This window comes from Asterias amurensis, chromosome 6 (assembly GCF_032118995.1).
Source record: "Asterias amurensis chromosome 6, ASM3211899v1".
Taxonomy (NCBI): domain Eukaryota; kingdom Metazoa; phylum Echinodermata; class Asteroidea; order Forcipulatida; family Asteriidae; genus Asterias; species Asterias amurensis.
This window is the reverse complement of record NC_092653.1, coordinates 9,455,938-9,482,273: the sequence shown is the minus strand read 5'-3', so window position 1 is coordinate 9,482,273 and position 26,336 is coordinate 9,455,938. Positions and strand designations below refer to the sequence as shown.

At 39.3% G+C, this 26,336-nt stretch overlaps 3 protein-coding genes and 1 non-coding gene across 5 annotated transcripts in view; 1 reads left to right on the top strand and 3 right to left on the bottom strand.

Moving 5' to 3' along the window:
* Positions 1-290: 290 nt before the first annotated feature.
* Positions 291-18,943, bottom strand: LOC139938904 (uncharacterized). The gene is made up of 6 exons (XM_071934560.1): positions 17,386-18,943; positions 15,878-15,918; positions 15,308-15,574; positions 13,707-14,017; positions 6,766-6,792; positions 291-1,220 (listed from the first exon to the last, which is right to left on the bottom strand). Exons 1-6 carry the CDS (start codon positions 18,141-18,143, stop codon positions 954-956), a joined length of 1,671 nt encoding a protein of 556 aa, XP_071790661.1. The 5' UTR covers positions 18,144-18,943; the 3' UTR covers positions 291-953.
* Positions 1,461-4,960, bottom strand: LOC139938081 (uncharacterized). The gene is made up of 5 exons (XM_071933460.1): positions 4,794-4,960; positions 4,131-4,207; positions 3,219-3,405; positions 2,202-2,480; positions 1,461-1,509 (listed from the first exon to the last, which is right to left on the bottom strand). The coding sequence occupies exons 1-5, from the start codon at positions 4,958-4,960 to the stop codon at positions 1,461-1,463; spliced, it is 759 nt and encodes a 252-aa protein (XP_071789561.1).
* Positions 18,944-20,977: 2,034 nt separating the features above from the next.
* On the bottom strand, positions 20,978-21,049 carry Trnae-cuc (transfer RNA glutamic acid (anticodon CUC)). Its single transcript has one exon. It is a non-coding gene; the product is annotated as a tRNA-Glu (tRNA).
* Positions 21,050-21,371: 322 nt separating this feature from the next.
* LOC139939068 (probable E3 ubiquitin-protein ligase HECTD4) overlaps positions 21,372-26,336 on the top strand; it is a 70,385-nt gene continuing 65,420 nt past the window's right edge. Inside the window, exons 1-7 of one of the 2 annotated variants that reach the window (XM_071934785.1) lie at positions 21,372-22,228; positions 22,866-23,089; positions 23,363-23,474; positions 23,715-23,853; positions 24,543-24,707; positions 25,283-25,472; positions 26,016-26,156. In XM_071934785.1, the coding sequence (XP_071790886.1) occupies positions 21,525-22,228; positions 22,866-23,089; positions 23,363-23,474; positions 23,715-23,853; positions 24,543-24,707; positions 25,283-25,472; positions 26,016-26,156 (1,675 nt within the window). In that variant the 5' untranslated portion in view covers positions 21,372-21,524. Of the gene's footprint in view, positions 22,229-22,865; positions 23,090-23,362; positions 23,475-23,714; positions 23,854-24,542; positions 24,708-25,282; positions 25,473-26,015; positions 26,175-26,336 lie in introns of both variants that reach the window. The other variant, XM_071934784.1, reaches the window with a different exon arrangement.

The window sequence follows — 26,336 nt, the reverse complement described above, 5'->3', positions numbered from 1 at the left end:
AAGGGTGGTTTTTCGTTCACAGTTAGTTGCAACTTCGACGACCAATTGCGCTCAAATGTTCACAGGTTTGTTATTTTATGTATATGTTGAGATATACCAAGTGAGAAGACTGGTCTTTGACAATTACCAATAGTGTCCAGTGTCTTTAACTTGTGCAATGTAAAATGCAAAATTACGAATTGTGCAAACAGTTCCATTTAGTTGTATGAACAAATACACACAAAAACTACACAAAAGTATGACATAAAATAAAGAGTTTCATTTCTTTTAAACTTCATTGTTCATTAAAGGCAGTGGATACTATTGGTAATTGTCAAAGACTAGCCTTCACAGTTGGTGGGTCTCAACATATGCATAAAATAATGAACCTGTGAAAATTTGAGCTCAATCGGTCATAGAACTTGCGAGATATGAATGAAAGAAAAAAACATTCTTGTCACACGAAGGTGTGTGCGTTTAGATGGTTGATTTCGAGACCTCAAGTTCTAAATCTGAGGTCTCGAAATCAAATTCGTGGAAAATTACTTCTTTCTTGAAAACTATGGCACTTCAGAGGGTGCCGTTTCTAACAATGTTTTATACCATCAACCTCTCCCTATTACTCGTCACCAAGTAAGGTTTTATGCTAATAATTATTTTGAGTAATTACCAATAGTGCCCACTGCCTTTAAAGAGAAATGTATGAATGAATTGATTTGGCTAAAATAATTTAAATTCTGACAAAAATACTATATTGTTATTTTAACAGATTATGAAAAACTTCTAAACCCCCAAAACCAAACACTATGTAACGACCAAAAACACAAGCTTGATATGTAAAGTATCGCCTATAGATATAAAGGCTGTGACTATATACCCCGAAACAAATAAATCACTAAAAAGTGTGTAACAGTAAACGTTTACAACCTTTCTAATACCCTTATTATTCCTAATGTATAAGACAAATCCAGAGATCACTTTCTTTCGAAATAAGTATGCTCTATGGTTTCCTCCTCGTCCGGAAGGCCTCCTTCCCCCAAGACCTCATTATTAGCTCCAATGGTCGCGACGCCCGTTGCTTTAGTCGTGCTTTTCAAGTCCGGAATCTCGTACAAGTGCTGCACGGTTCCTTTAGTCGGCAGCTCCGGGGCTATGCGATCGCTTCCCCCGGAGGGCTGGTTTGGCATCCCTGGTGAACGTTGCTTGTGTTTTCCGAACCGAAAAAGACCTCTTTTCTGCTTGTTAGATTTGACATTGCCATCGGTGTGGTTAACGGCATCGTCATGTACGGCAGTTTCGTGATCCGTTGGAGTGACGTCAGCATATGCGTAGTCGCCACCTCTTGGAACCAGTAGAGTAGGGACTAGTATCCGCGAATCAGGGGCTTTAATGATAAAATTATTATAATTTTAAGAGGATGATGCACAACTGTTGAGGGTTACTCCTATTATAACTTTGTTATTTTCTTGAAAATATCATCGTCACATGGAATACTTACCAGCTGAATTGGCAGCGGAGTTTGCGGGATTCCTGTAGGAAAAATCGACATGATTATATAAATTGTTTCCAAAGTGTAAGTAATGGTTTATGTGAAATGGGATTGCGATAAGAAATCACAGGTTTTGTTTGCTGTCTCATTTGCTGTTCGCGAAGTATCTTCACTTTAGCTACGTTCTTGGCTGTTGGTCAAATTAGCTAAAATTCGTGTAGTTTGTATAGGCCAATGTGAGAAGGTAAGACTGCAGAAACACATGATAAGGGTGTCAAAGTAAAATGGCGGGTTTCTTGTTTGTTTGGAAGCTATTGTTGATTTCTTAGTTGGTATAGTTTTGTTTGTAGGATGCGTTGAATCATTAAATTAAGGTTAATGCTGTTCTATCCTCCGCCCGGCCCTCCTTCCCTTTAGCAATATTCCATTTTTAGCTTTAGTTGTTGTGGAAACAATACAAAGGTGGCCCTGAAGGGACATCACACACTGCACATATTTTCAAATTCTGCTACACTGCATATATTATTTTCGCAAGTGCTTTCAAAGAAACGTGCAATGTGTGATGTGCAATCAGTGTCACCACAGGATAGCTTAAGCAATCAATTTAGCATGATCCAAAACTTGTTTGAAATGTGGGGGAAGTTGCTCTGGCCTACCCCATGCATGTTTGTTTTAAGATTATATATTGTGATGTTTGGAAATAAAGAACATACAACATATTAACAATTCTCACGTTGTTACTTTCATCGTGGGTGTCTGGTTCCTTCTGAGTTTCACCACCATCACCACTAGCACTAGCAAGACAAGAAGAACAATAACCAAGATGGCTCCTAAAACAATGGATGTGATGTTGACCTCTCCACTGCCTGACTTTCGGTGAGCGATGGTTTCAGTTGTCTGGTCATTCGTTGGAGATGTTACTGTTGTCTGATCACTCATTGAAGAGGTTACTGTTGGTGGCCCTGGGGACGAGCCTGGCGAACCTACTGTGGTTTCAATGTCCATGCAACTTCTGTTTCATATTAAAAAGTATAACGGTTGGTTTGACAAAATCTGGGTTCAAACTGATGATTTGTATATGAAGAATTTATTTTAAAAAACTATGAAAACAAGAGTATGCCCTAATTGCGCATAGCATTTGAATACATTCGCATAAGAATAGTGTGACGCGAACATGACATTTGTTTGTCATTTGAATATGACCCGGTAGAGTGTCAAAATTACTCGTGTTTGGACAATGGTCTGCCGCGGTGAGATAGTCGAGTTGTGGCGGTGCTCTCGCGAGATCACTGTTCTCCGCGTACTACTGGTTGCCGACCATTAAATGGGGCCAGCAGTCTCGCGAGAATACCGCGGGAATCGCAGGGATTCGGAACGCTATCACCGCGACGATACTATTTAACGACTTGTCTACAAGTCTAGTTTGGGGTCAAACTGACGCAAGATTTAAATCGATTCTCGCTCGAGCCTGACCCAGAAATGAGTCAGGCCTCATCATGGGTCACGGTGACCTCGAACCCAGTTAAAAATTGACCTGTGAGTTTGAGAGCGCAGCTTGTGGTAAATCGTTGAAGACGTCTGTCAGTAGAGATCAGTCAATCTCCCGTGCAATCTTTTTTCTTGTTCAGCACCGCAGTAAACGAACACCAGGGAAGCATTTGGTACAAATCATTTTTCCAAAGTGAAAATCGAAATGCGAATTTGCTTTTTATCTAAGAATATTGGTTTTATCCAACGTCAAAGTACGTACCCTCTGATTTGAGACGACTGTGCATCAGATATTGGCCAGCTGCCATTTTCTTTACACACGCACAGAGGTTGAATAGAGGACGAGTTGGAGTAGATGCATGAACCTCTACGGTCTTCATACTGACACACGATGGCATCTCGATAACTGCAAAAATAAACTTGTCCATCTTCCTTACACATGGGATGTTCTGCAATAACACGAATGAGAAAATACTTTTAATGCGACCTGACGAACAAAATCAAATGCTAACCGAACACGCCGTATGGTGCACAACAATAGTTTGTTTGAGGGGGTCCTATTGTTAGTTTGGTATTTTTACCTCGAAAATAGATGAATGTTACGTCTTGCGGGTGTGTGGTTTTTACTGATCGATTCTTTTAATCCATAAATGTAAATAATATTGATTTACAATAAAACTGTAAACATTTCGTTTAAAAAGGTGATAGCGTTTCTGAAGAAAGATTAATCCTGGAATACACAATCTGAGAAATGTTTCTCAGATTGACGATCTTTTAAATCCCTTTCTCTAAAACCACATTTCTGGAGGAGGGAAATGTTTCCCAACACGTTATACATTAACAACAGCTGCAGTGTATCTTAACAATTTTTATGGTTATTGTTGTTTGTTAGTAATTACTAATGGTACACCCTCCCTTAAGGAATATAGATGTGCCAATACTGTCTAACAAAAACATTTTCGTTGTGCCGTGAAAATATTATAATCTCATAATATCAAAATTCATGCGGTTGAGGGCGCTGACAGATAAATTATCATAATAACTGGTTGTATAATTCTCTTTACTCTGATGAAAAGGAAAAAACATCAAAAACTTAAAAAAATGCTGGAAAAAATAGCTGAAAAGTTTATGTTTATTTCAAGAAGTTCTAAAGAGAGAAAAAATCTAAACAAACCTGTGTCTCTGAAACATTGGTATGTATAAGTTCCACAGCAAATATACCGTAGGCCTCCAATAGGCAAGCAGGTATCCCTGTCAATAAAACACAAACCGACAACTTAAACAACTGGATAAGTTTAGTCATGCCAGGATTGAATATCAGTTGAAAATCATCAACATTTTATAAAAAAAAAAACTCAAAATTGTTGATTGGTGGTGACGCGTGGGCAGAGGCGAACCCCCCCTTCTCAAACTGAACAAAACTGTTCATATCACTGTAAATATTTCGATTTTGGTCAATCAGCTACGTCCAGTAGGCTAAACATAGGTGCAACAGGACAACAGGACAAGAAAACCTGCAGCATCTCTGAATTGTGTCAAACAAAGCAATAAAATGTTGAGTAACTTAAAAATTATTAATTTTAAACATGTTTTCATCGTTATACAAGTAACAACCATAATATTATCGTGTGAATAAATGCATTATTGGTCATTTTTCCAGCGAAGTTTAGGAGGTATTTGTTTAACAAACAACACTTTATTTATATGTAATGTTTTTAAAATCAAATTATTGAAACTATTGACTCCCCATCATGGCTAGTATTTTGGTCATAAAAAAATGGAACTATGTTTGGTCTATATCGCCAATTCAGGATATAAGAATAAACAAGATGATTACCCTCCATCGGCACAGAAGTGCATCCTTATTTGTGAACTCGTATACTGTCCCTGCAACTCAACTGGGAGATAGCTTTGAGCTGACACTGAGTACCAGTTTGTCCATTGTCCAACAGTCAAGATGGCGAACAAAACGAGACACATTCTTTGGGGTATCGTCTGCCACATGATGGTATACCAGTTATTTTACGTTTTCGTTTAAAATTGTTTAACTGTCGCTATCAAGCCGTCAAGATCCAAGTTAGATTTCCTCAATTGTCACTGATGAACTGCAGCTGGTGGTTTTCAAGATTTTTGAACGAGCTTCCTTTGTGATCACAGTGCCCCTTTACACCATAATATATCAAATGTTGTGTGCAAGAATAAGCATCTTTCGGTTGAAACTGGCTGCGATCTAAACTTGCATTACTTAATACAAGTACTGGATGCGAAGAGCATCCTTTTTCATTCTATACTCGACACAATCAAATTAACGACGAAGAAACTGCGTCACTCTCTATCCAGACGACGTAATGGTCGATCTCTCAAAGCTAGACCGGGCCAGTCTACTTGACAACGTCACTCAGACCAAGACTTGGCCAGTCTACTTGCAACATTATATTATGCTAATAGATAAGTTCTGTTTGGCGTAAAATTTCACTTAATCATCCAAAGCTTCGGTATGGCGAGCCAAAGTAACATTTATAAGTATAAGCAACGTCTTAAAAATACTTTAAAGATATCTCTAAATTTAGAGATTTTACATTTAATTCATTAAAATTATCTTTAATTTATTTAGAGATATCTTTAAATTTTTTTGACAAATTGTTTGTTTTCATTTTAAAGATAGCTCTAAAATAATTATCTAAATCGGCTACGGTTTCATTGTATGCTGTGATGCATGATCATGTCTTTCAATAAATGCCTTTCAAGTCACCGATGTTGCCAGTCAAATAAGCATTTCAAGTCAATGGCGACGTACACTATTTCAGTATCATAAAACCTGTCAATAAAATATACTGCATTTTAAGAAACACATGTTAACAATATACTAACAACAGGTCGATGCAGTTTCAAATGAAAATACAATTTACATATAATCTTTAAATGATTTAGAGATAACGCTCAATCTTCTATAGAGAAATCTAGTTGAGGCTGCATCTCTAAATGATTTACAGAGATATCCAAATCATAAGAAAATATGTATTTAAATATACTGAAGACGTCGTTGATCCAATAAACCATTTCAAATACGTTGCTAATTACAACAAATGCTTCTTTGGCTCCGCTTCGGCCAGTCTCTATAGTTAGTAAAAGCACCAGCTATAGATGCCTCTGTAACTTCACATCCAAATCAGCCCAACTGTTGAGTTTGAACACATAACAAAAGTCTATTTCCGTGCTCTGCAATGGTCGGTGATTTCACAAAGTCCGTAGAAGAAATACGAACACAAACCGAATAAATTAGTGCTGTCACGGGATGTATAAATAAGCTTCCTGGTGTAACGATGATGGCGACATGGTTAAAAATTTAACTTTAAACAACACTGTGGTGAAGTGCAGTGAAGGTGCGCCGGACGCAATTTTTTTCGGGTCCTACTAAAAGCCGACACAACAAGCCGACATCGCCGACAACAAGTCCAGAGCGCCGCCAACACGCCGCCAACAAGTTTTAAATACCTCCAAAATGGCCAATAAACCATAGATATATTAGAACTATGTGTGTTCTGTAATATAAACATAAATTTGATGGAAAAACTTCACGAAAAGTGTGAATTTTTAACCAGAAAAAAACCCTTAACTTTCACGGAAAACGGTCGGACGCCATCTTGGCTTAAAATCGTGATTGGACCAGTCCATTATGATGCGGGTAAGTCAGATTTAGCAATAGAGGGCGGGCGTCATGCACTGTGCACACAGACCTTTTCGCAAATACTGGGGCGCGCGCGTAAAGCTTTGAATTAGGTGCATTGTGGTCTAGCTGGTAGCAAAATTTGATTCATATCTATCCCACAATGCACCTCATTCAACCATCTGCGCTTGCGCATTGGTATTTGCGATAAGGTCTACTGCAGTGAAGGTCTTCACATGAAGCCCGCCCTCTGTTGTTGACAAGTGCTAAATCTACCCGTATCATAATGGTCTGGTCCAAACACGGTTTTTAAGCCAAGATGGCGTCCGACCGCATTCCGTGCAAGTGAAGTTTTTTTCTGGTTAAAAAATACACACTTTTAGTGAAGTTTTTCCATTAAATTTATGTTTATATTACAGAACACATATAGTTCTAATATATCTATGGTTTATTTGCCATTTTGGAGGTATTTAAAACTTGTTGGCGGCGTGTTGGCGGCGCTCTGGTCTTGTTGTCGGCGTTGTCGGCTTGTTGTCGGCTTTTAGTAGGACCGTTTTTTTCTGTACATCAAAATTGCCTCAGTCGTAGTGCTTTTCAATAGGGATTTTTGTTTTCCTTTGAATCGATTCAAAGAAAAAAATACAGAAAAAAATATTGCAACCTTGACTATAATAACTTAGACGGTACACAATGTCATACATTGAATGCCTTGATCTTCACGTGAACTGTTTACACAACTTTTTATAGTCTACGGTTCCGCTTTTGAGCTCCACTCTAAACCAACTCAATTGTTATATCATGGAGTATAAGGATTAGGGGAAAATGCAGGCCTTTTGGGGTTTATTTTCGACTTGGTGATCTCCTGGTATACGGGCGCAATTCTTGTTCAGTACATCAACGTTGCCACTGTCTAAGTGCTTTTCAATTGGGAATTCTTTTTCCGGATTGATTAAAAAAACATCAGGCAAATTTTTGAGGATTGCAATTCTAATGAGCATAAAAAGAAATTTCCTCCTGCTTTGAGCTCCCCCTCTAATAAACCAACTCAATATTATATCATGGAGTAAGAACCAGGAAAAAACGTAGGTTTTTCAGTGTTCACTTTCGACTTGGTGATCGTATGGTATACGGGACGCAATTTGTGTTCTGTACATCAAAATTCCCACTGACGTTGTGCTTTTAATAAGAGTTTTTTTTTTCTTCTTCTCTAAATCGATTCGAAAAAACATCAGGCAAATTGTTGAGGATTGCATTTCGTAATTTCAGGGAACAATTTGCCTCCGGTTCCGGCTTTGAGCTCCCCCCCCCCCCCTAAACCAACACAATTACCATGGAGTACAAACCATGAAAAAAAGACAAAAATGTAAGCTTTCAATGTTTACTTTCGGCTTGGATATCTCATGGTATAGGCATACGTGGTGCACTTTTTGTTCTGTACATCAACAGTGCCAGAGTCTTTAGTGCTTCTCAGTTGGGGATTTCTTTTCTTTCTGAATCGATTCAAAAAAATCGAACCCTTAAAAAAAAACAGCGAGAGCATTATTGAGGACGGCAATTTTGATGTACAGAACACAATATTGCATCCCAAACTATAATAACTTTAACGATACAATACATCGCCATACTAATCGATTGCCTAGATCTTTAATTTAACTGTACTGGGAAATTGTCACTGTCGTTAAGTGCTTTTCAATGGGGAACTTGGTTTCTTCTATACCGATTAGAAAAAGAAATATCAAGATTTATTTTTAGGTCGGAAATTCCAACGTACAGAAAAGAAAATTGCCTAAAGTTCCGGTTTCAGCTCCCCCCCCCCCCCCTCTTTAAACCTACTCAGTTAATAAATCATGGAATAAGAACCAGGGGAAAACGTAGGTTTTCAGTGTTCACTTTCGACTTGGTGATCTTGTGGCATACGGGGTGCAATTTTTGTTCAGGAATATTTTCGAGGATGGCAATTTGAAATGTGCAGACAAGGAAATTGCCTCCGGTTCCTGCTTTGAGGTCCCCCTCTAAACCAACTCAATAACTTAATCAATCATGGAGTAAAATGTAGGTATTTTAGTGTTCACTTTCCCCCTGAGTGATCTCAAACTATAATACAGGGTTTGTGTCATGCAGTGGTAGTGATTTCGAAAACACCAGAAGGTCATGTCAACAAGGAAGTTTGAAAATAATAATAATAATATGGAAACTTGTATAACGCCGGTATCCGCGCTCATGGCACTGCTCTACCAAAAAAAACAACAAAAAAAAAACAATGAAAGTAGCATAACAATAAGAAAAATGAACATAGCAAAATGCTTCTACATGAAATGAGTTTTTAAACTGTTCTTGGATATGTTACGTGAATTTGAAAGTTTCACAGTTTCAGGTAGGGAGTTCCAAAGCCTCGGTGCTGCGCTCTGAAAACTTCTCCCCCCCCCCCCCCCCCATCGATGATTTCTCGTTTTTTCCTGAAGGAGTTTGTGTTTTGTAGATCGTAAGCCACGATGTCTTGGGGTATTATGCACAAGATCACTTAAAGGAACATTACAGAATTGGTTTTGCTAACAAAACAGTTAGTGTAAGCTGGTAGTGTAAGCACTTCATGTAATCCGCCATGTACATAAACTGGCTAACCTGTAGAAGTTTGAGATCGATCGGCCATCTGGGTCACGAGAAAATAGTGAAAACCCGATTACACATTTGGCTTGACATTGATGCAAACAAGAAAAATTAATAAAACGCTCACTGAGCAATAAACTCCAAACGCATAGTTATTAACTATTTATTTCTCATCAAATATGAAATTTCAGGCAGAAATATTTCAAGGGATGTTTTCTACTATCATCATCATTAGGCCTTGTAAGTTTGATGTAAATCTGTGATCTTCACGATTTTGTTTTCTTACTAACTCTGTAACGTTCCTTTAAATATAAATCATCCACTCATAAGATACAAACAACAAACCTACACAATCCACCCGTGACTTTGCAAAGAAAAAAACTTTAATTTAGCATGATGTGTCTTCTACTTAATGGGTTTGTGCTTGCTCTATTGTTAATTAATATTATGTCATGCTGTCGCAGCATGCTACGGAAGCTCGTTAGTGCCATCGCTTTATCATTTGTGTAGATTTGTTTTTAAAATCTCCCTAAAGCCACATGATATAAGAATTTATTTTAAAGACACTGGACACGATTGGTAATTGGCAAAGACCAGTCTTATTACTTGGTGTATCTCAACATGCACTAAATAACAAACTTGCGACAATTTGAAATCAATTTTATTCGTGGTCGTCAAAGTTGCGAGATAATAACGAAAGAAAAAACACCATTGTTATACGAAGTTGTGTGCTTTTAGATGCTTGAATTCGAGACCATAAAATCAAATTCTGAGGTCTCGAAATCAAATTTAATTTTTTTTAGTGAGAAATTACTTCTTTCTCGAAAACGACGTTACTTCAGAGGGAACCGTTTCTCACAATGTTTAATACTATCAACATCTCTCCATTGAACGCTAACTAGTAAGTTTCTATGCTAACGATTTGTACTTTGAGCAATTACCAATAGTATCCAGTGCCTTCAAAGACGCGCATCAAATAATAAGGTCAAATCTATAATATATATTAAAATATATAAAAGAATTAGTAAACTCGTATTACTAAATAGTGTTTCATATAAACAAATTGTGGCTTTCTTTTGCGTACAAATTTTAACAATTTTTTACACTTTCTACAGATCTTTTGACATCATGGATCATAATTCCCAAGAAATGCAACCGCTTAGAAAACTACTAAATAATTATAAACCCTCCTCCACACAATGTTCGTTTAAAGACACTGGACACCTTCTCACTTTTGGTGTATCTCAACATAAAAAAAGTCGAGGTTGCGTGATAATAATAAATCGTCGAAGTTGCGAGATAATAATGGAAGAAAAAACACCATTGTCACACGAAGTTCAGGTGCTTGATTTCGAGACCTCATGCGTGGGGTCTCGAAATCAATTTGACTATTTTACTGAGAATTTACTTCTTTCTCATAAACTAAGTCACTTCATCAGAGGAAGCCGTTTCTCACAATGTTTTACATTATCAACAGCTCCCCATTGTTCGTTACCAAGTAAGTTTGTATGTTAACAATTTTTTTTTTAATTTTTAACAATTATATGTCCAGTGCCTTTAACTTTCTGCTTAGCTCTTTGTGAAATCCGTCGCACCAGGGGTGGATTTCACAAAGGTAGTCCTAACTTAGGACTAGTCCTAGGCAATGCTAAGAGATAGGACTGGTCCTAAGTTAGGACCAGTAACTCATCCTAACTTAGGACTGGTCCTATCTCCTAGCATTGCCTAGGACTAGTCCTAAGTTAGGACTACCTTTGTGAAATCCACCCCAGGGCACTAATGTAAAGCGCATTGATACGTCATTGTAAAAAGTGTTATATAAGACCTAGTTATTATCATTATTTTAATAGTTATTTCTTGTCAGTTCTTCTGGGGTTACCAGTAAGTGTGAAAACGTGAACCAAAAGTAACTGAGAATTTCCCGCAATTTTTTTTTTAAGTTGGATTTGACTTTTTCTAGTTTTACAAATTATACCAAACGTCACGGCAATCAAAACAAAGATAGATGCAACCCCAATTCAACATGATGACTGTACATGTACTAAATTAATATGTAACATGCAAGTTACGCAATATGCAAATAGTTTTCTGTAAGAAAATACAAATGTTCTTTATACACAAAGATACAACAGTAAATAGTTATGAAAAATACACTTCATTCTTTTTTTTTATGTCAACTTGACAAATAAAATGTATTATTTATTTATTTAATTTTGCTAAAATTGCTAATTTTCTGAGAAAGTTTATATATATTTTTAACAGATAATAATGAAATGTTCCTACCGAAAAAAAGCTGTGTATCAACCCAAACCACAAATACATGTTAAATATCGCATGACAGAATGGAACTATACTATACCCCGCCTCCCCCACCCCCCCCCCCCCCCCCACCAAAAAAGAAGTAAAAAGCGCATACTGTTACCATATATCTAGAGTACTAGTAATACTAATAATATTAAAGGGGCACGTTGCCCTGGATTGAGTGATTTGGGGCTATAAAAGCGTCCGTTATGAAACGAATTGAAATTCTTATGGTTGGAAAATTGTTTTAGAAGTAGAATATCATGATATGTCTCGAAATTGCTTGGATTCTTTTTTACTTTGTCAACTATTAAACACCGTCCGTCATTTTGTGATTGACTCAACAAAATATGAACATTTCGGCTCAATATTATGGGTCATCGAACTTGCAAGAGAATAGTCAAAGAAAAAACAACCTTGTTGAATTACTCTGTGTGCTTTCGTCAGATGCATATAGAAGGCTTCAGCTAAAGTCTATATAGGTTTTCTCAGTCAAATTCGGCAAATGAGCAATCAATTTCATTTTCATGCGTTCGTATTAAAGCTGTTTTGCCTCTCCAGTTGTTACTGCGTTTCATATTCAGAATTCGACCATTCAATTTCGTTTTGAGTCGAGTCAAATTCCTTTGTCACTCTGTCCAATTTAGCGTATCGTCATTCGTTTTCGTGACACACACGCCTCAAGAAGCGTCTGCGAATTTGAATGCTGTTTTGATGAATTGTTAAATTGAATTATTGTTTTGGTAATTCGAATGACGCAACATTACATTTGACGAATCATAAAACAAAATCGAATGACCCTTTTTAGTAGCATTCGATTTCGCGCGAAATAGAATAGCTTGGTGGTTAAATTGGCTGCTCATTTGCCGAAATTGACCGAGAAAACCTATATTATTCGAGTAAGAAAACACCTCTTTCTCAAAAACTATAGGCTACTTCAGAGGGAGCCGTTTCTCACAATATGTTATTCTGTCAACAGCTCTCCATTGCTCATTACCGCCATTAGAATAGCTTGGTGGTTAAATTGGCTGCTCATTTGCCGAAATTGACCGAGAAAACCTATATTATTCGAGTAAGAAAACACCTCTTTCTCAAAAACTATATATAGGCTACTTCAGAGGGAGCCGTTTCTCACAATATGTTATTCTATCAACAGCTCTCCATTGCTCATTACCAAGTAAGTTGTTGCTAACATTAGTCTGAGTAAGGGCCCTTGTCAAAACTCATCCTGGACAGCCATCGGACGGCGCCCGTCCAGGACGAGGTTTCTCGTCCCATGTTGAATTCCCTTGTAGTGATTACTTTATTGGATGGGCTTTAGGACGTGCTCACAGTGACTGGCCTTCACCAGAGAACATTTGTTTACAAAGCCCAGGAGTGTTTAGATCGCTATCTACTGGAAACAGCAGGGAGTCTCCCCAGGGCAGGTTTTCGGTTTCACAACTGGGCCTCAACAAACTGGTTGTGCACTTTTTGCACATCCTTGTAACTTTGTACAGCACCATCCCATGATCTAACAAGTTTGGAGGTGTATGGTCTATATGAAACTCAAAGGTATATTTATACACATATGCATTTGAAGGGAATTACCTATATTGAACGGGTGGCTGTGATTAGCATACAGATTTTTATGAGACGATGACCATCGATGAATACTTTCATCAATAAGTTTTCATTTGATACTACTACATTACATTTAATTATATTCGGTGAAAACCTATCAACTCGAGAAGGAAGGAAGGGGACACAGTATGGGTATACATAAACTGGGCTAGTATTCCCGATAGTAACTGCATGTCTGTTTCAAAAAACAATGGGTTAAAAACTCCACCAAACTACAGTGACCTCAACACAGTGGGACCAGACTCAAACCCCGGGTTTGTTTATTTAGTGTTTAATCAGCCAGTGAAACCGCAGAGCTCTCTGTGGACAAGAAGACACTCATTCAGCGTGTGAAACATTGTATCATTGAAACTCCCATCCTATGGCCCGTCCGACAAAAAAATGACATCGGATGAGCCTCGTCCGGTAGTTTGTCCAGGATGAGTTTTGACAAGACCCCTAATTGCCAGAAGTGTCCAGTGCCTTTAAGGATTAAGACAAAGGTATAATTAACTTTCTTTAGAAGTGATCTGTAGCATCCTCCTCGTTAGCAGTGCTGCGAAGTGCTGCGACGCCAGTTTTTACGTCTGGAATCTCGTACAGGCCTAAGTCTCGCTGCACGGTTCTTTTGGCCGGCAGCTCCGGGGGTTTGCGATCGCTTCCCGCGGCGGGCTGGCTGGGCACCGCTGGGGATGGTCCCTTCTTATGTGCTACGGACCGTGGAACACCTCCTTGTTGCTGTTGGTTGACTTCGATATCACTATAGACGTGTATGTCATCGTCTTTTGCGCCAGTTTTGAGATCAATCGGATTTACCTCGGCGTATTCGGAGTCCTCTCCACTTTGAACCAGTGGTGTTGAAGCTGGTAGCTGCGATTCAGGGGCTAAAAGGAGAAAGTTTGCATTTTAGGCCAGATAAAATCTTAACGTCCTCCCTTTTTGAAAAAGGGAACAAGTTTTTTTTTTAAGGCTGCCCGACACATTTTTGCTGAGATCTTAAAAATACATAATTTTTATTCGTAAAACAAAAAACAACAAATTCGGGGGAAACAAATTTATTTAAAAAATCATTTACAGAAATTACAAAAAAGGAGGCGGCCTCTGAAATAGAAGCGGGCTGGACGCTAAACATGTTTTAATTTTTATTTGGCATGAAGAGAAACATGCACAAAATGGTTGTAGCTTGGTTGTCTACTTGGAACCAGTGACACAGAAACTGGTCGCCGTCAACCAGGGGCTAAAATCAGAATGTTTAAAATTTTAAGAGGAACATGCACAATCGTTCTGGCATGACTCTCTATGTGGAACCAGTGACAAAAAACTGGTAGCCGCCAACCAGGGGCTGAAATGAGAATGTTTAAAATTTTAAAAGGCTTGTGGCTGGACTGTCTAACTTGGAACCAGTGACACAAAAACCGGAGCCGCGAGTCAGGGGATAAATGGAGAAAGTTTTTTCATTTAAAGAGGAACATGCACAAAATGGTAGCCGCGAACAAGGGTAGCCGCGAATAAGGGGCTAAAAGTTTTCATTTTAAGAGGAACATACACAATGGAGATCTGGTCACACACTGCCCTAAGAAATGACAACAGATGGACAACGAGAATACTGGATTGGCAACCAAGGACATGGAAAAGAAAAAGAGTTAGACAGAGACGAAGATGGAGAGATACATGGGGTATATGCAGGAACAACATGGACCAAAACTGCAAGAAATAAAAAAACGAATAGCATTTACATGAGGAAGGCTACATCTTACACTGGATGAACACAGCCTAAATGATGGGAATGAGGAGGATTGGGATGATAATGATGATCATGACACAATGGGTGTGGCTTGACTGTTCTTCGTTTCTCCTAACTGTATTTGGGTGCGATCGATTAGCTTCCCTTTGTTCGACCCCGCGGTGCTCACTCGGGTGAGCCCCTTACAAGAGCTAATCGAACGATCACTCACCCTCTCCTGGTGACGTCATGCACCTGGGGGAAACCCCAAGTGACCCACTCCACGAGCAGGGCACTTGGGGCTGACCCGGGTGAGCCCATGGAATGACGTCAAAGCTATTCGAACGTACCGGGGGCAGACCGGGGTCGACCCAGGGAATCAAAACGAACGCACCCATAATTGGGGGCGGCTTGGGCCTTAATTTGTAAGAAAGATGAGCAGAGAGCTTACCTGACGTTTGCATCTCGACATCAGATGGATCTTTGTGATCGCTTCCCCCGGGAGGCTGGTTCGACACCCCTGGGGATGGTCCCTTCTTGTGGGGTACGAACCGTTGAACACCTCTCTGGTTCTGCTGGTTGACTTCGATATCACTATAGACGTGTATGTCATCGTCTTGTGCAGCAGCTTTGAGATCAATCGGATTTACCTCGGCGTATTCGGAGTCCTCTCCACTTTGAACCAGTGGTGTTGAAGCAGGTGACCGCGAGCCAGGGGCTAAAAGGATAAAAACAAGTATACAGGCCAAATAAAACAAAATGTTTAACGTCCTCCCATCTTGAAAAAAAAATGGAAGAAGGAGGTTTTTACTTTTTTTTTATAGGCACAAACGGCTTTGCTATTTTTTCGAAATGTTTTTTTTTTTCTGAGATCAATTACCCTTTTGTTTGTAAACATAACAAAAAATCGGGGTAAACAATATTTAAAAAGTCATTTAAAAAACTTTAAAGAAGGCGGCCTCTGAAATGGAAGGGACGCTAAACATGGTTTTATTTTTTGTTTTATGGGCAAATGTCTTACCTGTCTTTTGCATCTCGACATCAAATGGACTCCTCGATCTTCTACAATGAAACAAAATAATAAGTATTATTATTTTTTGAGTGTTTGTTCCTTTCTTAAAGGAACACGTTGCCTTGGATCGGACGAGTTGGTCTATAAAAAGCGTTTGTAACCGTTTTTTATAAAATGCATATGGTTGGAAAGATGTTTTAAAAGTAGAATACAATGATCCACACAAGTTTGCCTCGAAATTGCATGGTTTTTCTTTTATTGTGCTAACTAACACGATCGGCCATTTATGGGAGTCAAAAATTTGACTCCCATAAATGGCGACCGTGTTATTCGACGAGGTAAGCGAAAAACCGTGCAATTTCGAGGCATGTTTGTGTGGATAATTGTATTCTACTTTTACGACATCTTTCTACCCATATGCATTTTTAAACAAACGGTTACAAACGCTTTTCAAGGACCAACTCGACCGATACAAGGCAACGTGTTCCTTTAAAGCATTGACTCTTTTTAAATTTTTACAACTGCAAATTATCACGATTGCAATGGCTGTATAGACTTCAAAACCCATGGAGGTATAGAAATACCTAACCCTTGTTTCATCCAATGAACACTATACGTTAAAACACTTTCAAAAGAGGACATTAAATTTTGGGTACATGAACTGGTAACGCAAACTGCAATAGTAGCATTTAAGGCACTGTAGGCCTACACTATTTTGGTAATTACTCAAAATAATTGTCAGCATAAAAAGTTACTTGGTAACGAGCTATGGAGAGATGTTGGTAGTATACTACCAACACCTCTCCATAGCTCGTTACCAAATAACTTTGTATGCTACTACCAACATCTCTCCATAGCTCGTTACCAAGTAACGTTTTATGCTAACACTGTGAGAAACGGTATTTCTTTTTTAGAGAGAGGTAATTTCTCGCTCAGTAATTATCAGACTTTAGACACGAAGCCTTTTATCAGGAATCTGTGCAACTAAGGTGTTTTTCGTCATTGTTCGCTTGCAACTTTGATGACCAATTGAGTTCAAGTTTTCACAGATTTGTTATTATGCATAATGTTGTGGTACACCAAGTGATAATACTATGATTGGCAGTTACCAAATGTCAATGTGTTCAGTACCTTTAAGTTGCCATCCCGGTGCGTTTTCTCTAAATATTTAACTTTAGTAAAACCTTTTCCGGTTGTGACTGAAAACAACTGAAAGCTATACAAGGTCTAACAATCTGATTGTCACTGAGGTCAAATGTAACAACAGGTAAACAACAACAGTAAAACACATGTGATTACCTTTTCCACAAAAACTAAAGGTCGTGGGTGCGAATCCCACCCGAGTAAAATGCCCGGTGTGGTTTTGTTTTCACATAGCCCGGAAAAGTTCTAAGTACACATCAGTGTATGAAAAAACGAATAACATTTATCCCGGATGCAACTTTAACATTTAAAGTAACATCTTCCATGGACATTTTTGATATAAATTTAATGGCAATGCCTTAACGCTAACTTACGATCTGGTCATCCACGACGGCAGAGTTCCCCTGTGCCAAAGAAGTACCATTGCGATAATCACGATGAGAAACATTAGTGCTAAAATGACTCCTAGAATGATGGTCGCCAAAGCTGGTGGTGTGGAGGCTGTTACCAAAGTCACGGGTGATGTCACCTTTGGAGTCACAGATGCTGTCACCTTTGGAGTCACAGATGCTGTCACCTTTGGAGTCACAGATGCTGTCACCTTTGGGGTCACAGATGCTGTCGCCTTTTGAGTCACGTATGCTGTCTCATGAGTCACGGATGTAGTTTCATGATGAGTCACGGAATCCGATGTTGTCTCAAGTTGAGTATTGGGTGTTGTCTCATGAGTGGTGACATAACCAGCTGTCGCATCGTCTGTTGTCGCAGGGTCCGTTGTCGCATCATGTGTTGTTTGACTCGTCGCCACTTCTGTTGTCACAGGATCCGTTGTCGTCCCCTGTGTAGTGGTAGCAGGGTCCGTTGTCGCCCCCTGTGTAGTGGTGGCAGTGTCCGTTGTCGCCCCCTGTGTAGTGGTAGCAGGGTCCGTTGTCGCCCACTGTGTAGTGGCAGAGTCTGTTGTCGTCCACTGTGTAGTGGCAGGGTCCGTTGTCACCCCCTGTGTAGTGGTGGCAGTGTCCGTTGTCGCCCCCTGTGTAGTGGCAGCTGATGCAACATGCCAGCTTGTCCATGATCCCCCAGTCAAGATGGCGAAGACAACGAAGTACATGGTTGTGGGTATCGTCTGCCCCATGATGGTATTAGAACTTGTTTCCGTGTTTGTGTGCAGAGGAACTGACTTAAATAAGTGATCAAAGTTGTTGTCGCCGTTGTTGAACTGCACGGTTCAACAAGTTGTGAAACTTCCTTGTGTGGGGCTTTCCACCTCATTGCAAAACAAATAGCGTGTTTTTGGACGACAGTCTGCGACTGTGAGTAATACCTCATAGAGTTATAAGTGAGTCCACGCGGTCTTTAACAAAAATTGTGTTTGTCCATCAGCAAAGACCGTAATCATACCCATGCATACACGATAGTTTCAAAGTCATTCATTCATTCATTCAAACTGACATTTATTTCATTACTTCATGCAAACACCAACGTTTTCTGCTCATACAAATGAGCAATAAAATATAATGGCGAATTACCTCAATAACGTCACACCTGAAGCAGACAAACTAACAAAAATTGTGATTTTGAACACCTAAATTTCCGATTTCTGCAAATGAAAAATACGAAGGGAAATCGGTGGTCCATCAGTTCCGAATTCGTAACCATGCTTACTCAAAAGAGATCTTAACGTATAGCAATAATGTGTACGTTATTTAAACCGATAGTCTTGTGGACTTTTTTTTTATAATGAGCAATTGAAAATACATGCATGCATCATAACACATAGAAATCAAAGGAAAACGTTGTTACAATGCCAACTGCAGACCGGCCACGAGACATAATATACATAATGGCTGTGTTGATGACCTGAGGAGTACAATACAGCAGTTCCCACAATCCCGAATCATTAGAGCACTGCAACAACACGGAAGTAGCAAAGTTACCATCCACGTTTCCACTTCTGAGCTTGGTCTAGTAACTTGTTTAACTTCTACTTCTTTTAAGAAGGTTAAAACATTTGTACAAGTCTTATTCCCTCCTACGTGGTGGCATGCGGATCACCACAATAGGCCCTATATAATTATGGTATTGTTATTCAAATAAGTTAAAAGGGACATCCCCGTATATTCAAGAGAAAGGACCAGACTTTTAAGAAGGTTAAAACATTTGTACAAGTCTTATTCCCTCCTACGTGGTGGCATGCGGATCACCACAATAGGCCCTACATATTGTATTGTTATTCAAATAAGTTAAAAGGGACATCCCCGTATATTCAAGAGAAAGGACCAGACTTAAGTCACGAGTTTTTTTCTTCGTGTGGACAACGAAAATGGCCTCGATTTATTTATAGTATCTCGTCATGCATTAAAGCCACTGGACACCTTTGGTTATTGTCAAAGACCAGTCTTCTCACTTGGTGTATCTCAACATAATGCACAAAATAACACACCCACTAAAAATTTGAGCTCAATTGGTCAATTGGCCGTCGAAGTAATAAGAGAGTGAAAGAAAAAAACACCCTTGTCACACGAAGTTGTGTGCTTTCAGATGCTTGATTTCGAGACCTCAAAATCTAATTCTGAGGTCTCGAAATCAAATTCAAATATTCTAGTGGAAAATTACTTCTTTCTCGAAAACTACGTTACTTGGGAGGAAGCCGTTTCTCACAATGTCTTACTATCCACAGCTCTCCAAGATTTTGAGAAAGAAGTAATTGCTCACTAAAATATTTGAATTCGATTTCGATACCTCATAATTTGATTCCGAGGTCTCAAAATCAAGCCTCTGAAAGCACACAACTTGTGCGACAAGGGCGTTTTTCTTCCATTATTCTCTCATCGAGCTCAAATTTTCACACAGGTTTGATATTGTACGCATAATATGTTGAAATACACCAAGCGAGAAGACTGTCTTTGACAATTATAATGTCCAGTGCCTTTAAAATGAGGGTCGAGTTAAAAAGGGAGCCACAACGAGAAAGTATTGTAATAATACTTTCCTGTGGTACTTTTCTGAGTAGCTCCCCCCCCCCGTACCAATGTAAAATGTGCCTATAGGCTAAGCTAACTTGCTCAAATGTTGAATAAAATGCCCAACTCTTGACTGATCTTCTAACTCCTCTCCATTATTGTTCTTCACAGTATTCCTGTTGCCATTTCAATCTTATAAATATTCTCATCTTGTTCTCTATGCTCTCATATACCGCCTCATAATTGTGTATCACCCTCCACCATGCCACACAGTAGGCCCTTGCTCAAAATGTTGAATAAAATGCTCAACTCTTGACTGATCTTCTAACTCCTCTCCATTGTTGTTCTTCACAGTATTCCTGTTGCCATTTCAATCTTATAAATATTCTCATCTTGTTCTCTATGCTCCCATATACCGCCTCATTGTGTATCACCCTCCACCATGCCACACAGTAGGCCCTTGCTCAAAATGTTGAATAAAATGCTCAACTCTTGACTGATCTTCTAACTCCTCTCCATTGTTGTTCTTCACAGTATTCCTGTTGCCATTTCAATCTTATAAATATTCTCATCTTGTTCTCTTTGCTCCCATATACCGCCTCATTGTGTATCACCCTCCACCATGCCACACAGTAGGCCCTTGCTCAAAATGTTGAATAAAATGCTCAACTCTTGACTGATCTTCTAACTCCTCTCCATTGTTGTTCTTCACAGTATTCCTGTTGCCATTTCAATCTTATGAATATTCTCATCTTGTTCTCTCGGCTCCCATACACCGCCTCATTGTGTATCACCCCCACCATGGCACTATAGGCCCTACAGTGCTAAACACCGTTCATGGTGGAGCCACTGATTTCGTTATCTCCAATAACTGAATATTATAGAATAAGTTCAGGCCTAATATATAGTTTGATTTTATTTGTCAACATTATTTGCGTTTATCTTGTTACTATTTATTTTATTTTTTTGTAAAAAGTATTTGTAACAGAAAAGCAAAATTGTTCTTTTCCCACACCGGGAATCGAACCCGGGCCACGGCGGTGAGAGCGCCGGATCCTAACCACTAGACCATATGGGATGTGAACGAGCAATGTGGGTTCTTGATACTATTTATAAAATGTTAAGATTCAAAACGATTAAAAGTCATATTTTTTAATAATAAAAAAAAAATTATTGGGTTTTTTAATTGCATTCTTAATGTGGATTACCATAGTAAACTAGGATTTAGACCTTTGCACTATCATATTAAACTTCGACCCCACAGCTGTGCGTTAGTCTTCCATGCAACACTGTGATGCCAGGCTGGGGTCGATCATTGTCAAATCAACCGAGGTTACGTTTTTCAGCGCAAAGAGATCTAGCCTCGCTTTCGGAAATCTTCATTACCAAGATGGCGGCGACCATGGAGTTGTTATTCATTTGTTTTCGAAGAGTATTGCACCAAACCAACGAAGGTTGCATCACAGAATATGTGTAAATAGTTGAAGTTCAGTATCAGAGTTTCACTAGATTACAGTGAAATCATCTGATAAGTCCAGAGCCCCAACCAAAGTATGGCTACCGCGACGGGGATAGCAGACTCAGCGCAGTGGATGTGCGTCAACGAAGAATCGTTGTTTCTGCACGACGGATTAATTCGCGTCACCGATCTAGTCCAACTTCCTCGAGATGTCTCCACCTCGAGCGAAACGGACAGAGAAAATGAAGTGGTTTCCTTCGATACCAAGGACCCTGCAGAGCTTACGGACAGACTCCTGTCCGTTTGCGGGACGAATAACAACGCCTATGCCTACTCCAGACTTCTTGAGTACAGGCTGAACGCTTTGAAGGGGCTTTGGAACGCCCACCGGCAAATCAACAGCAACATGGAGCAGATTGAAAAAGAAGCCTCAAGCCACGAAGAGTCTATCTCCTTGCTCAAGAAGCAGGGATTATGGCAGCAGCCGGAGCAGGTGTCGTTTTCCAGTCGCGTAGGTCTCCTTCTTGTTTTCCCCTTGTTGAAATCGCAGAAGAAACAGGACCCCGAACTCTGCGGAGAGACGGCCAAACTGCTGTTGAATTGCCTTCGTGATTGCCCGCCCCTCAGTCTAACTAAAGAACCGGGAGATTGCCTGGAAGGATTGGAGAGCTTGTTGTGTTCTTGGCTGACCGAGGGCAGCAGATTGTTGGATTCCGAGGTTGACGATGAGACGAACCAGGAAATGAGATCACAGCAGCAGAATCTGGCAGCTGCTCTTGTGGCGTTAGCTTGTGCAAGGTAGTCTTTTGATAACGTAATTTTTAAGACTCTTGTGCAACACAGTCACAATGCTCTATCAAATTAATACTGTATATGATTTTGCACTTGTAATGTTTTCTTTTCTTATTTCTTTTTACATTTGGATGGGAAGAAGTTGTTTTGTTTTGTTGTCCAGCTTTAAAGGCAGTGGACATATTGGTAATTACTCAAAATAATTATTAGCATAAAACATTACGTGGTAATGAGTAATTGGGAGAGGTTGATAGTATAAAACATTGTGAGAAACGGCTCCCTCTGAAGTAATGTAGTTCTCGAGAAAGAAATAATTTTCCATGAATTTGATTTCGTGACCTCAGATTGAGAATTTGAGGTCTCGAAATCAAGCTTCTGAAAGCACACAACTTCGTGTTACAATGGTGTTTTTTCTTTCGTTATTATCTCACAACTTTGACGACCATCTGAGCTCAAATTTTCACAGGTTTGTTATTTTATGCATATGTTGAGATACATGTACACCAAGTGAGAAGACAAGTCTTTGACAACTACCATTAGTGTCCGGTTAATGAGAATTGAATTTGCTCTTGCATTTTACCCGATATGAAGTTGTCCTATATTCTTCATCAATTTTTTTAATTTTACACCGGTCCAATTTTAGGGGTTCAACGTCAACTATAATTCACACCATCCACCTCTTGCAAAGACACGAAGGTAACTTGGGCTCTCTGCCAGTCGCTGACATCCTGCACAAGTTGCTGAGGTTGGAGGGAGGGCCAGGCTGTACATCGTCGCTCCTCGGCAGTAAGCACATGGTGTGCTGGGGATTTGAGGATCTGCTTAGCGACGGGGGGAAGAATGGTGACGAGAAAGAAAAAGAGAAAGGTAGTTGCACTTTTTTTCATTATTCATGCAAGTTCACCTCAAACCAGGCTAAGAAAGCCACTCTCGGAATGGGGCAACAAGATGAAAACATTAAGAATGAAAATAGCTTTGGAAAGCTGAAAGAAGAAATTGATGTTCTTTTTAAAAGTTTAGATTGCAGGATGGAGGGAAACATGCACAAGGCAAGCAGTTTCAAAGAGATGCAGCACATCAACAAATCATGCTTCAATATAAACTTAGTGGTAAATAAACCCATTTTTTTCAACCCTTCAGATACTACAGACATAGGAAGAAGTCTTGCATGTGATGGCCGATTCCTGTACACCACTAGTTCACATGGCAAGGGGCTGGCCAAATTCGGCTCGGGACTTGGTGGCACTTTGAGGTAATGTCAGAGAGTGGTATTTTTAATTGCTTCATACTTTGTTTTTACAAATTGCAACCCACCCCAAAACAGGTCACAATATTAGAACATTGGTTTGAAGAAGCTCAGATATGAAAGAAAACTGCATTGCCGTTATGAGAACGAAGTATCAGACCTGAATAATTAACCAAATGTTTCGGGGTTGATTGCATCCCTCTGCCGAAGATGTAGTGACAATGATTGTAATGATTTATGTTACAGGGGCTTCATTTATGCCAAGCGTCAAGATCTCGGCCAGGGCTGGGTCGCTCATGGAGAAGACTGCCTGATTCACAGAGCATTAGACACCGACGGGCATCCTGATCAGCTGTGTACCCTACTTGATCAACGAACACTCAAGGTAGGTCATGATGGCAGGGTCTTATAAACTAAAGTATTAAATATTATCAAACAAACCAAGTGTTGAAGTGTCTTGTACTATAAACAGATCCTTGTCATCTGGGTAAAAAAGAAAGATTTTGGGGTCTTTCTGAACTTTGTGCAACCACTGCACCCAAATCGGTTCACACTTGGCTTAATAACACACAGTGGCCATATCTGACTTCATGGGTCCACACTTGCACCTGGGTTATGAGAAGCAATTGATCAATATCTTAACTTGAAGGCAGGGTAAATTTTAGTCAACTGTCAAAGACCAGTATCCTGACTTGGTCACGGTGTATCCCAACATATGAATAAAATAACAAACCTGTGATAATTTGGGGGTTACATTTGTCATCGAAGTTGCAAGAAAATAATGAGAAAAAAAAAACTTGTTTCATAGAATTGTGTACTTTCAGAAACTTCTTAAAGGGTTCATGCCTGAAGCCTTACTCAGTTTAAATTTTTCAGATATTGAGAAAAAAAAGTAAACAGGCTAGATAGCTCAGTTGGTAGAGTGCCGGCAATGGAGGTCGTTGCTTCACATCCCACTCTAGTCAATTTTTCTTGGTTCAACCCAATTTGCTTTTAATTTTACACAGTCAATTTCCCTTGTGGTTTATAACATGATATTATTATTTATGTTGAATATCTTTCGTACTTCCTCAGACGGAATCTCATGTTGAGGTGCCGCCAAGTCTTCGTCTAACGACCAACCGCGTGACCATAGCACTCCAGTCTGACGGTACCCACTTCTACTGGATATGGTGCATTGTGGGAGCCGACAAGAGCGGCAAAGGACAGCCAGTCTGCATGGACGTTTTCAAACTGCAGGTTTGTTAATAGCAATCAAAACTATTTTACTAATGCGCTGACCAATCGCTAATGACCGGTTTAAATCCCTTCAGAAAAATGTTTGTAAGTAAAAAAATAAAGATTGTATGATCACACATTTTCAGAATGGGAAAGAAAGAGGACTTTTGAGGGTGCTAAGTGTTATTGGTACCTGTTTCTTTTTCTAGTTGGCTGAGGTTGGCATTTACAAAAAAATTAAAACTATGTGTCCTTGAAATACAATTTGCTGTAGTTTTTGTAAAAATGAGTAAAAACAAAATTCACAGAAATAATTGTTGACTCAACGAGACGATATTTATTTTAGCATGTACAACAGATCTATGCGACTCCTGTAAACATTGCTCTGTGATTTTCCCTTTTTTTTTTTTTTTTTAACTAGATGACTTATGAAGCTGAAACTTCTACAGGTTAACTATATTACATTCATTCACAGTAGGGAGTAGGAATTTATGTCACGGCCATAAACTTGATCTACAAAAGGTATCAACACCCTTCAACAGTGATTACCAAACGTATACCTTTCCTTTAATACGGTTATTTCTTTGCTTGTGTAGGAGGAGGATGGTACCATCCTTGCCCAGCCCATCGGGTCTCGCATCATTCTGTCCCGGAAGGACGAATCACTTAAAGTCGTTGGTGACCCTCTGCTGACCAGACTGCGTACCTACAGGTACAGCACTGCAGCTACTCTGGCCATGCTGACTGGTCAGACCAACACCAATGGCTCAACTAAAGAAGACACATGTGAGTTTCTATGCAACAAACAAACTATTGCTATTGAAAAAGAAATAACTTTTACCCAAATTTCATAAAGTCATTCAGCAGAATAGATTTGCTAAACAATTGTTTTTCTCTGCAAGAGTTAATGTTGTAGGCCAGACTTTGGCTAAGATAAAATTTGTTTTCTGAAAGAATTTTGACAGGTGGTTTAAAAAAAGGGGCAAAAATACAAAATCTGTTGAGGTTCTAAAAAATGAAGTAGTAAAAACTGAGAAAAATAAAATTAGCTGTTGCAAACTGCTTACCAACCAAAATGACATAAAGATGCAGAAACAAAAAGTTAGTTGCCAGAAGTTTTGACCATAGCAGAGTACTTCTCGTGGGCTAAAATGAAGGAATTTAGCCTTCAACATGTTCAAGACAGGCTCTGCTAGAGTCAAAACATCAGGCTACTAATCATTTGTTTTGTTTTAAAATCTTGGGTTTTTTTGTGATCTTAGCCCTACTTTACAGTAAAATTTCATACCTTTGTTTTTTTTTTAAAACTCATTTTACCCCTTCCTGCAGCGACCACAAGCTGTGGTCTCACCCTGAAGCTTCTACGCAAGACACCGATCTTCACTTGTGGCAACAGCGTCGTGATGCTAACAGCGCCCCCTGGAGGCAACAATAACTCATCCTCGCGATCCATCTTTAACGCAGGCTCAGGTCTGTCAGCAACACGAAGTGAGCCCTCTAAGTTTGAATTGTGTAAATGCCAAAAAGGCAGAACGTAATATTTTTGTCCCTTTTTTTTCCAATACTTACAATAATCACTAATAATCAGCAGGGTCCAATTTCATAATGCTTTTAAGCAGAAAATAATGCTTAGCAAATTTCTTTGCTGAG

Coding starts and splice junctions, on each gene's coding strand:
- LOC139938081 (XM_071933460.1), bottom strand. CDS start 4,960: ATGTGGCAGACGATACCCCAAAGAATGTGTCTCGTTTTGTTCGCCATC. Junction 3,406..4,130: donor CCAATGTTTCAGAGACACAG/GTTTGTTTAGAT, acceptor GTGTTATTGCAG/AACATCCCATGTGTAAGGAA. Junction 1,510..2,201: donor CCCACGATGAAAGTAACAAC/GTGAGAATTGTT, acceptor TTTTTCCTACAG/GAATCCCGCAAACTCCGCTG.
- LOC139938904 (XM_071934560.1), bottom strand. CDS start 18,143: ATGGGGCAGACGATACCCACAACCATGTACTTCGTTGTCTTCGCCATC. Junction 15,575..15,877: donor TGTCGAGATGCAAAAGACAG/GTAAGACATTTG, acceptor TTATCCTTTTAG/CCCCTGGCTCGCGGTCACCT. Junction 1,221..6,765: donor GTGGGATAGATATGAATCAA/ATTTTGCTACCA, acceptor GTCAAATCTAAC/AAGCAGAAAAGAGGTCTTTT.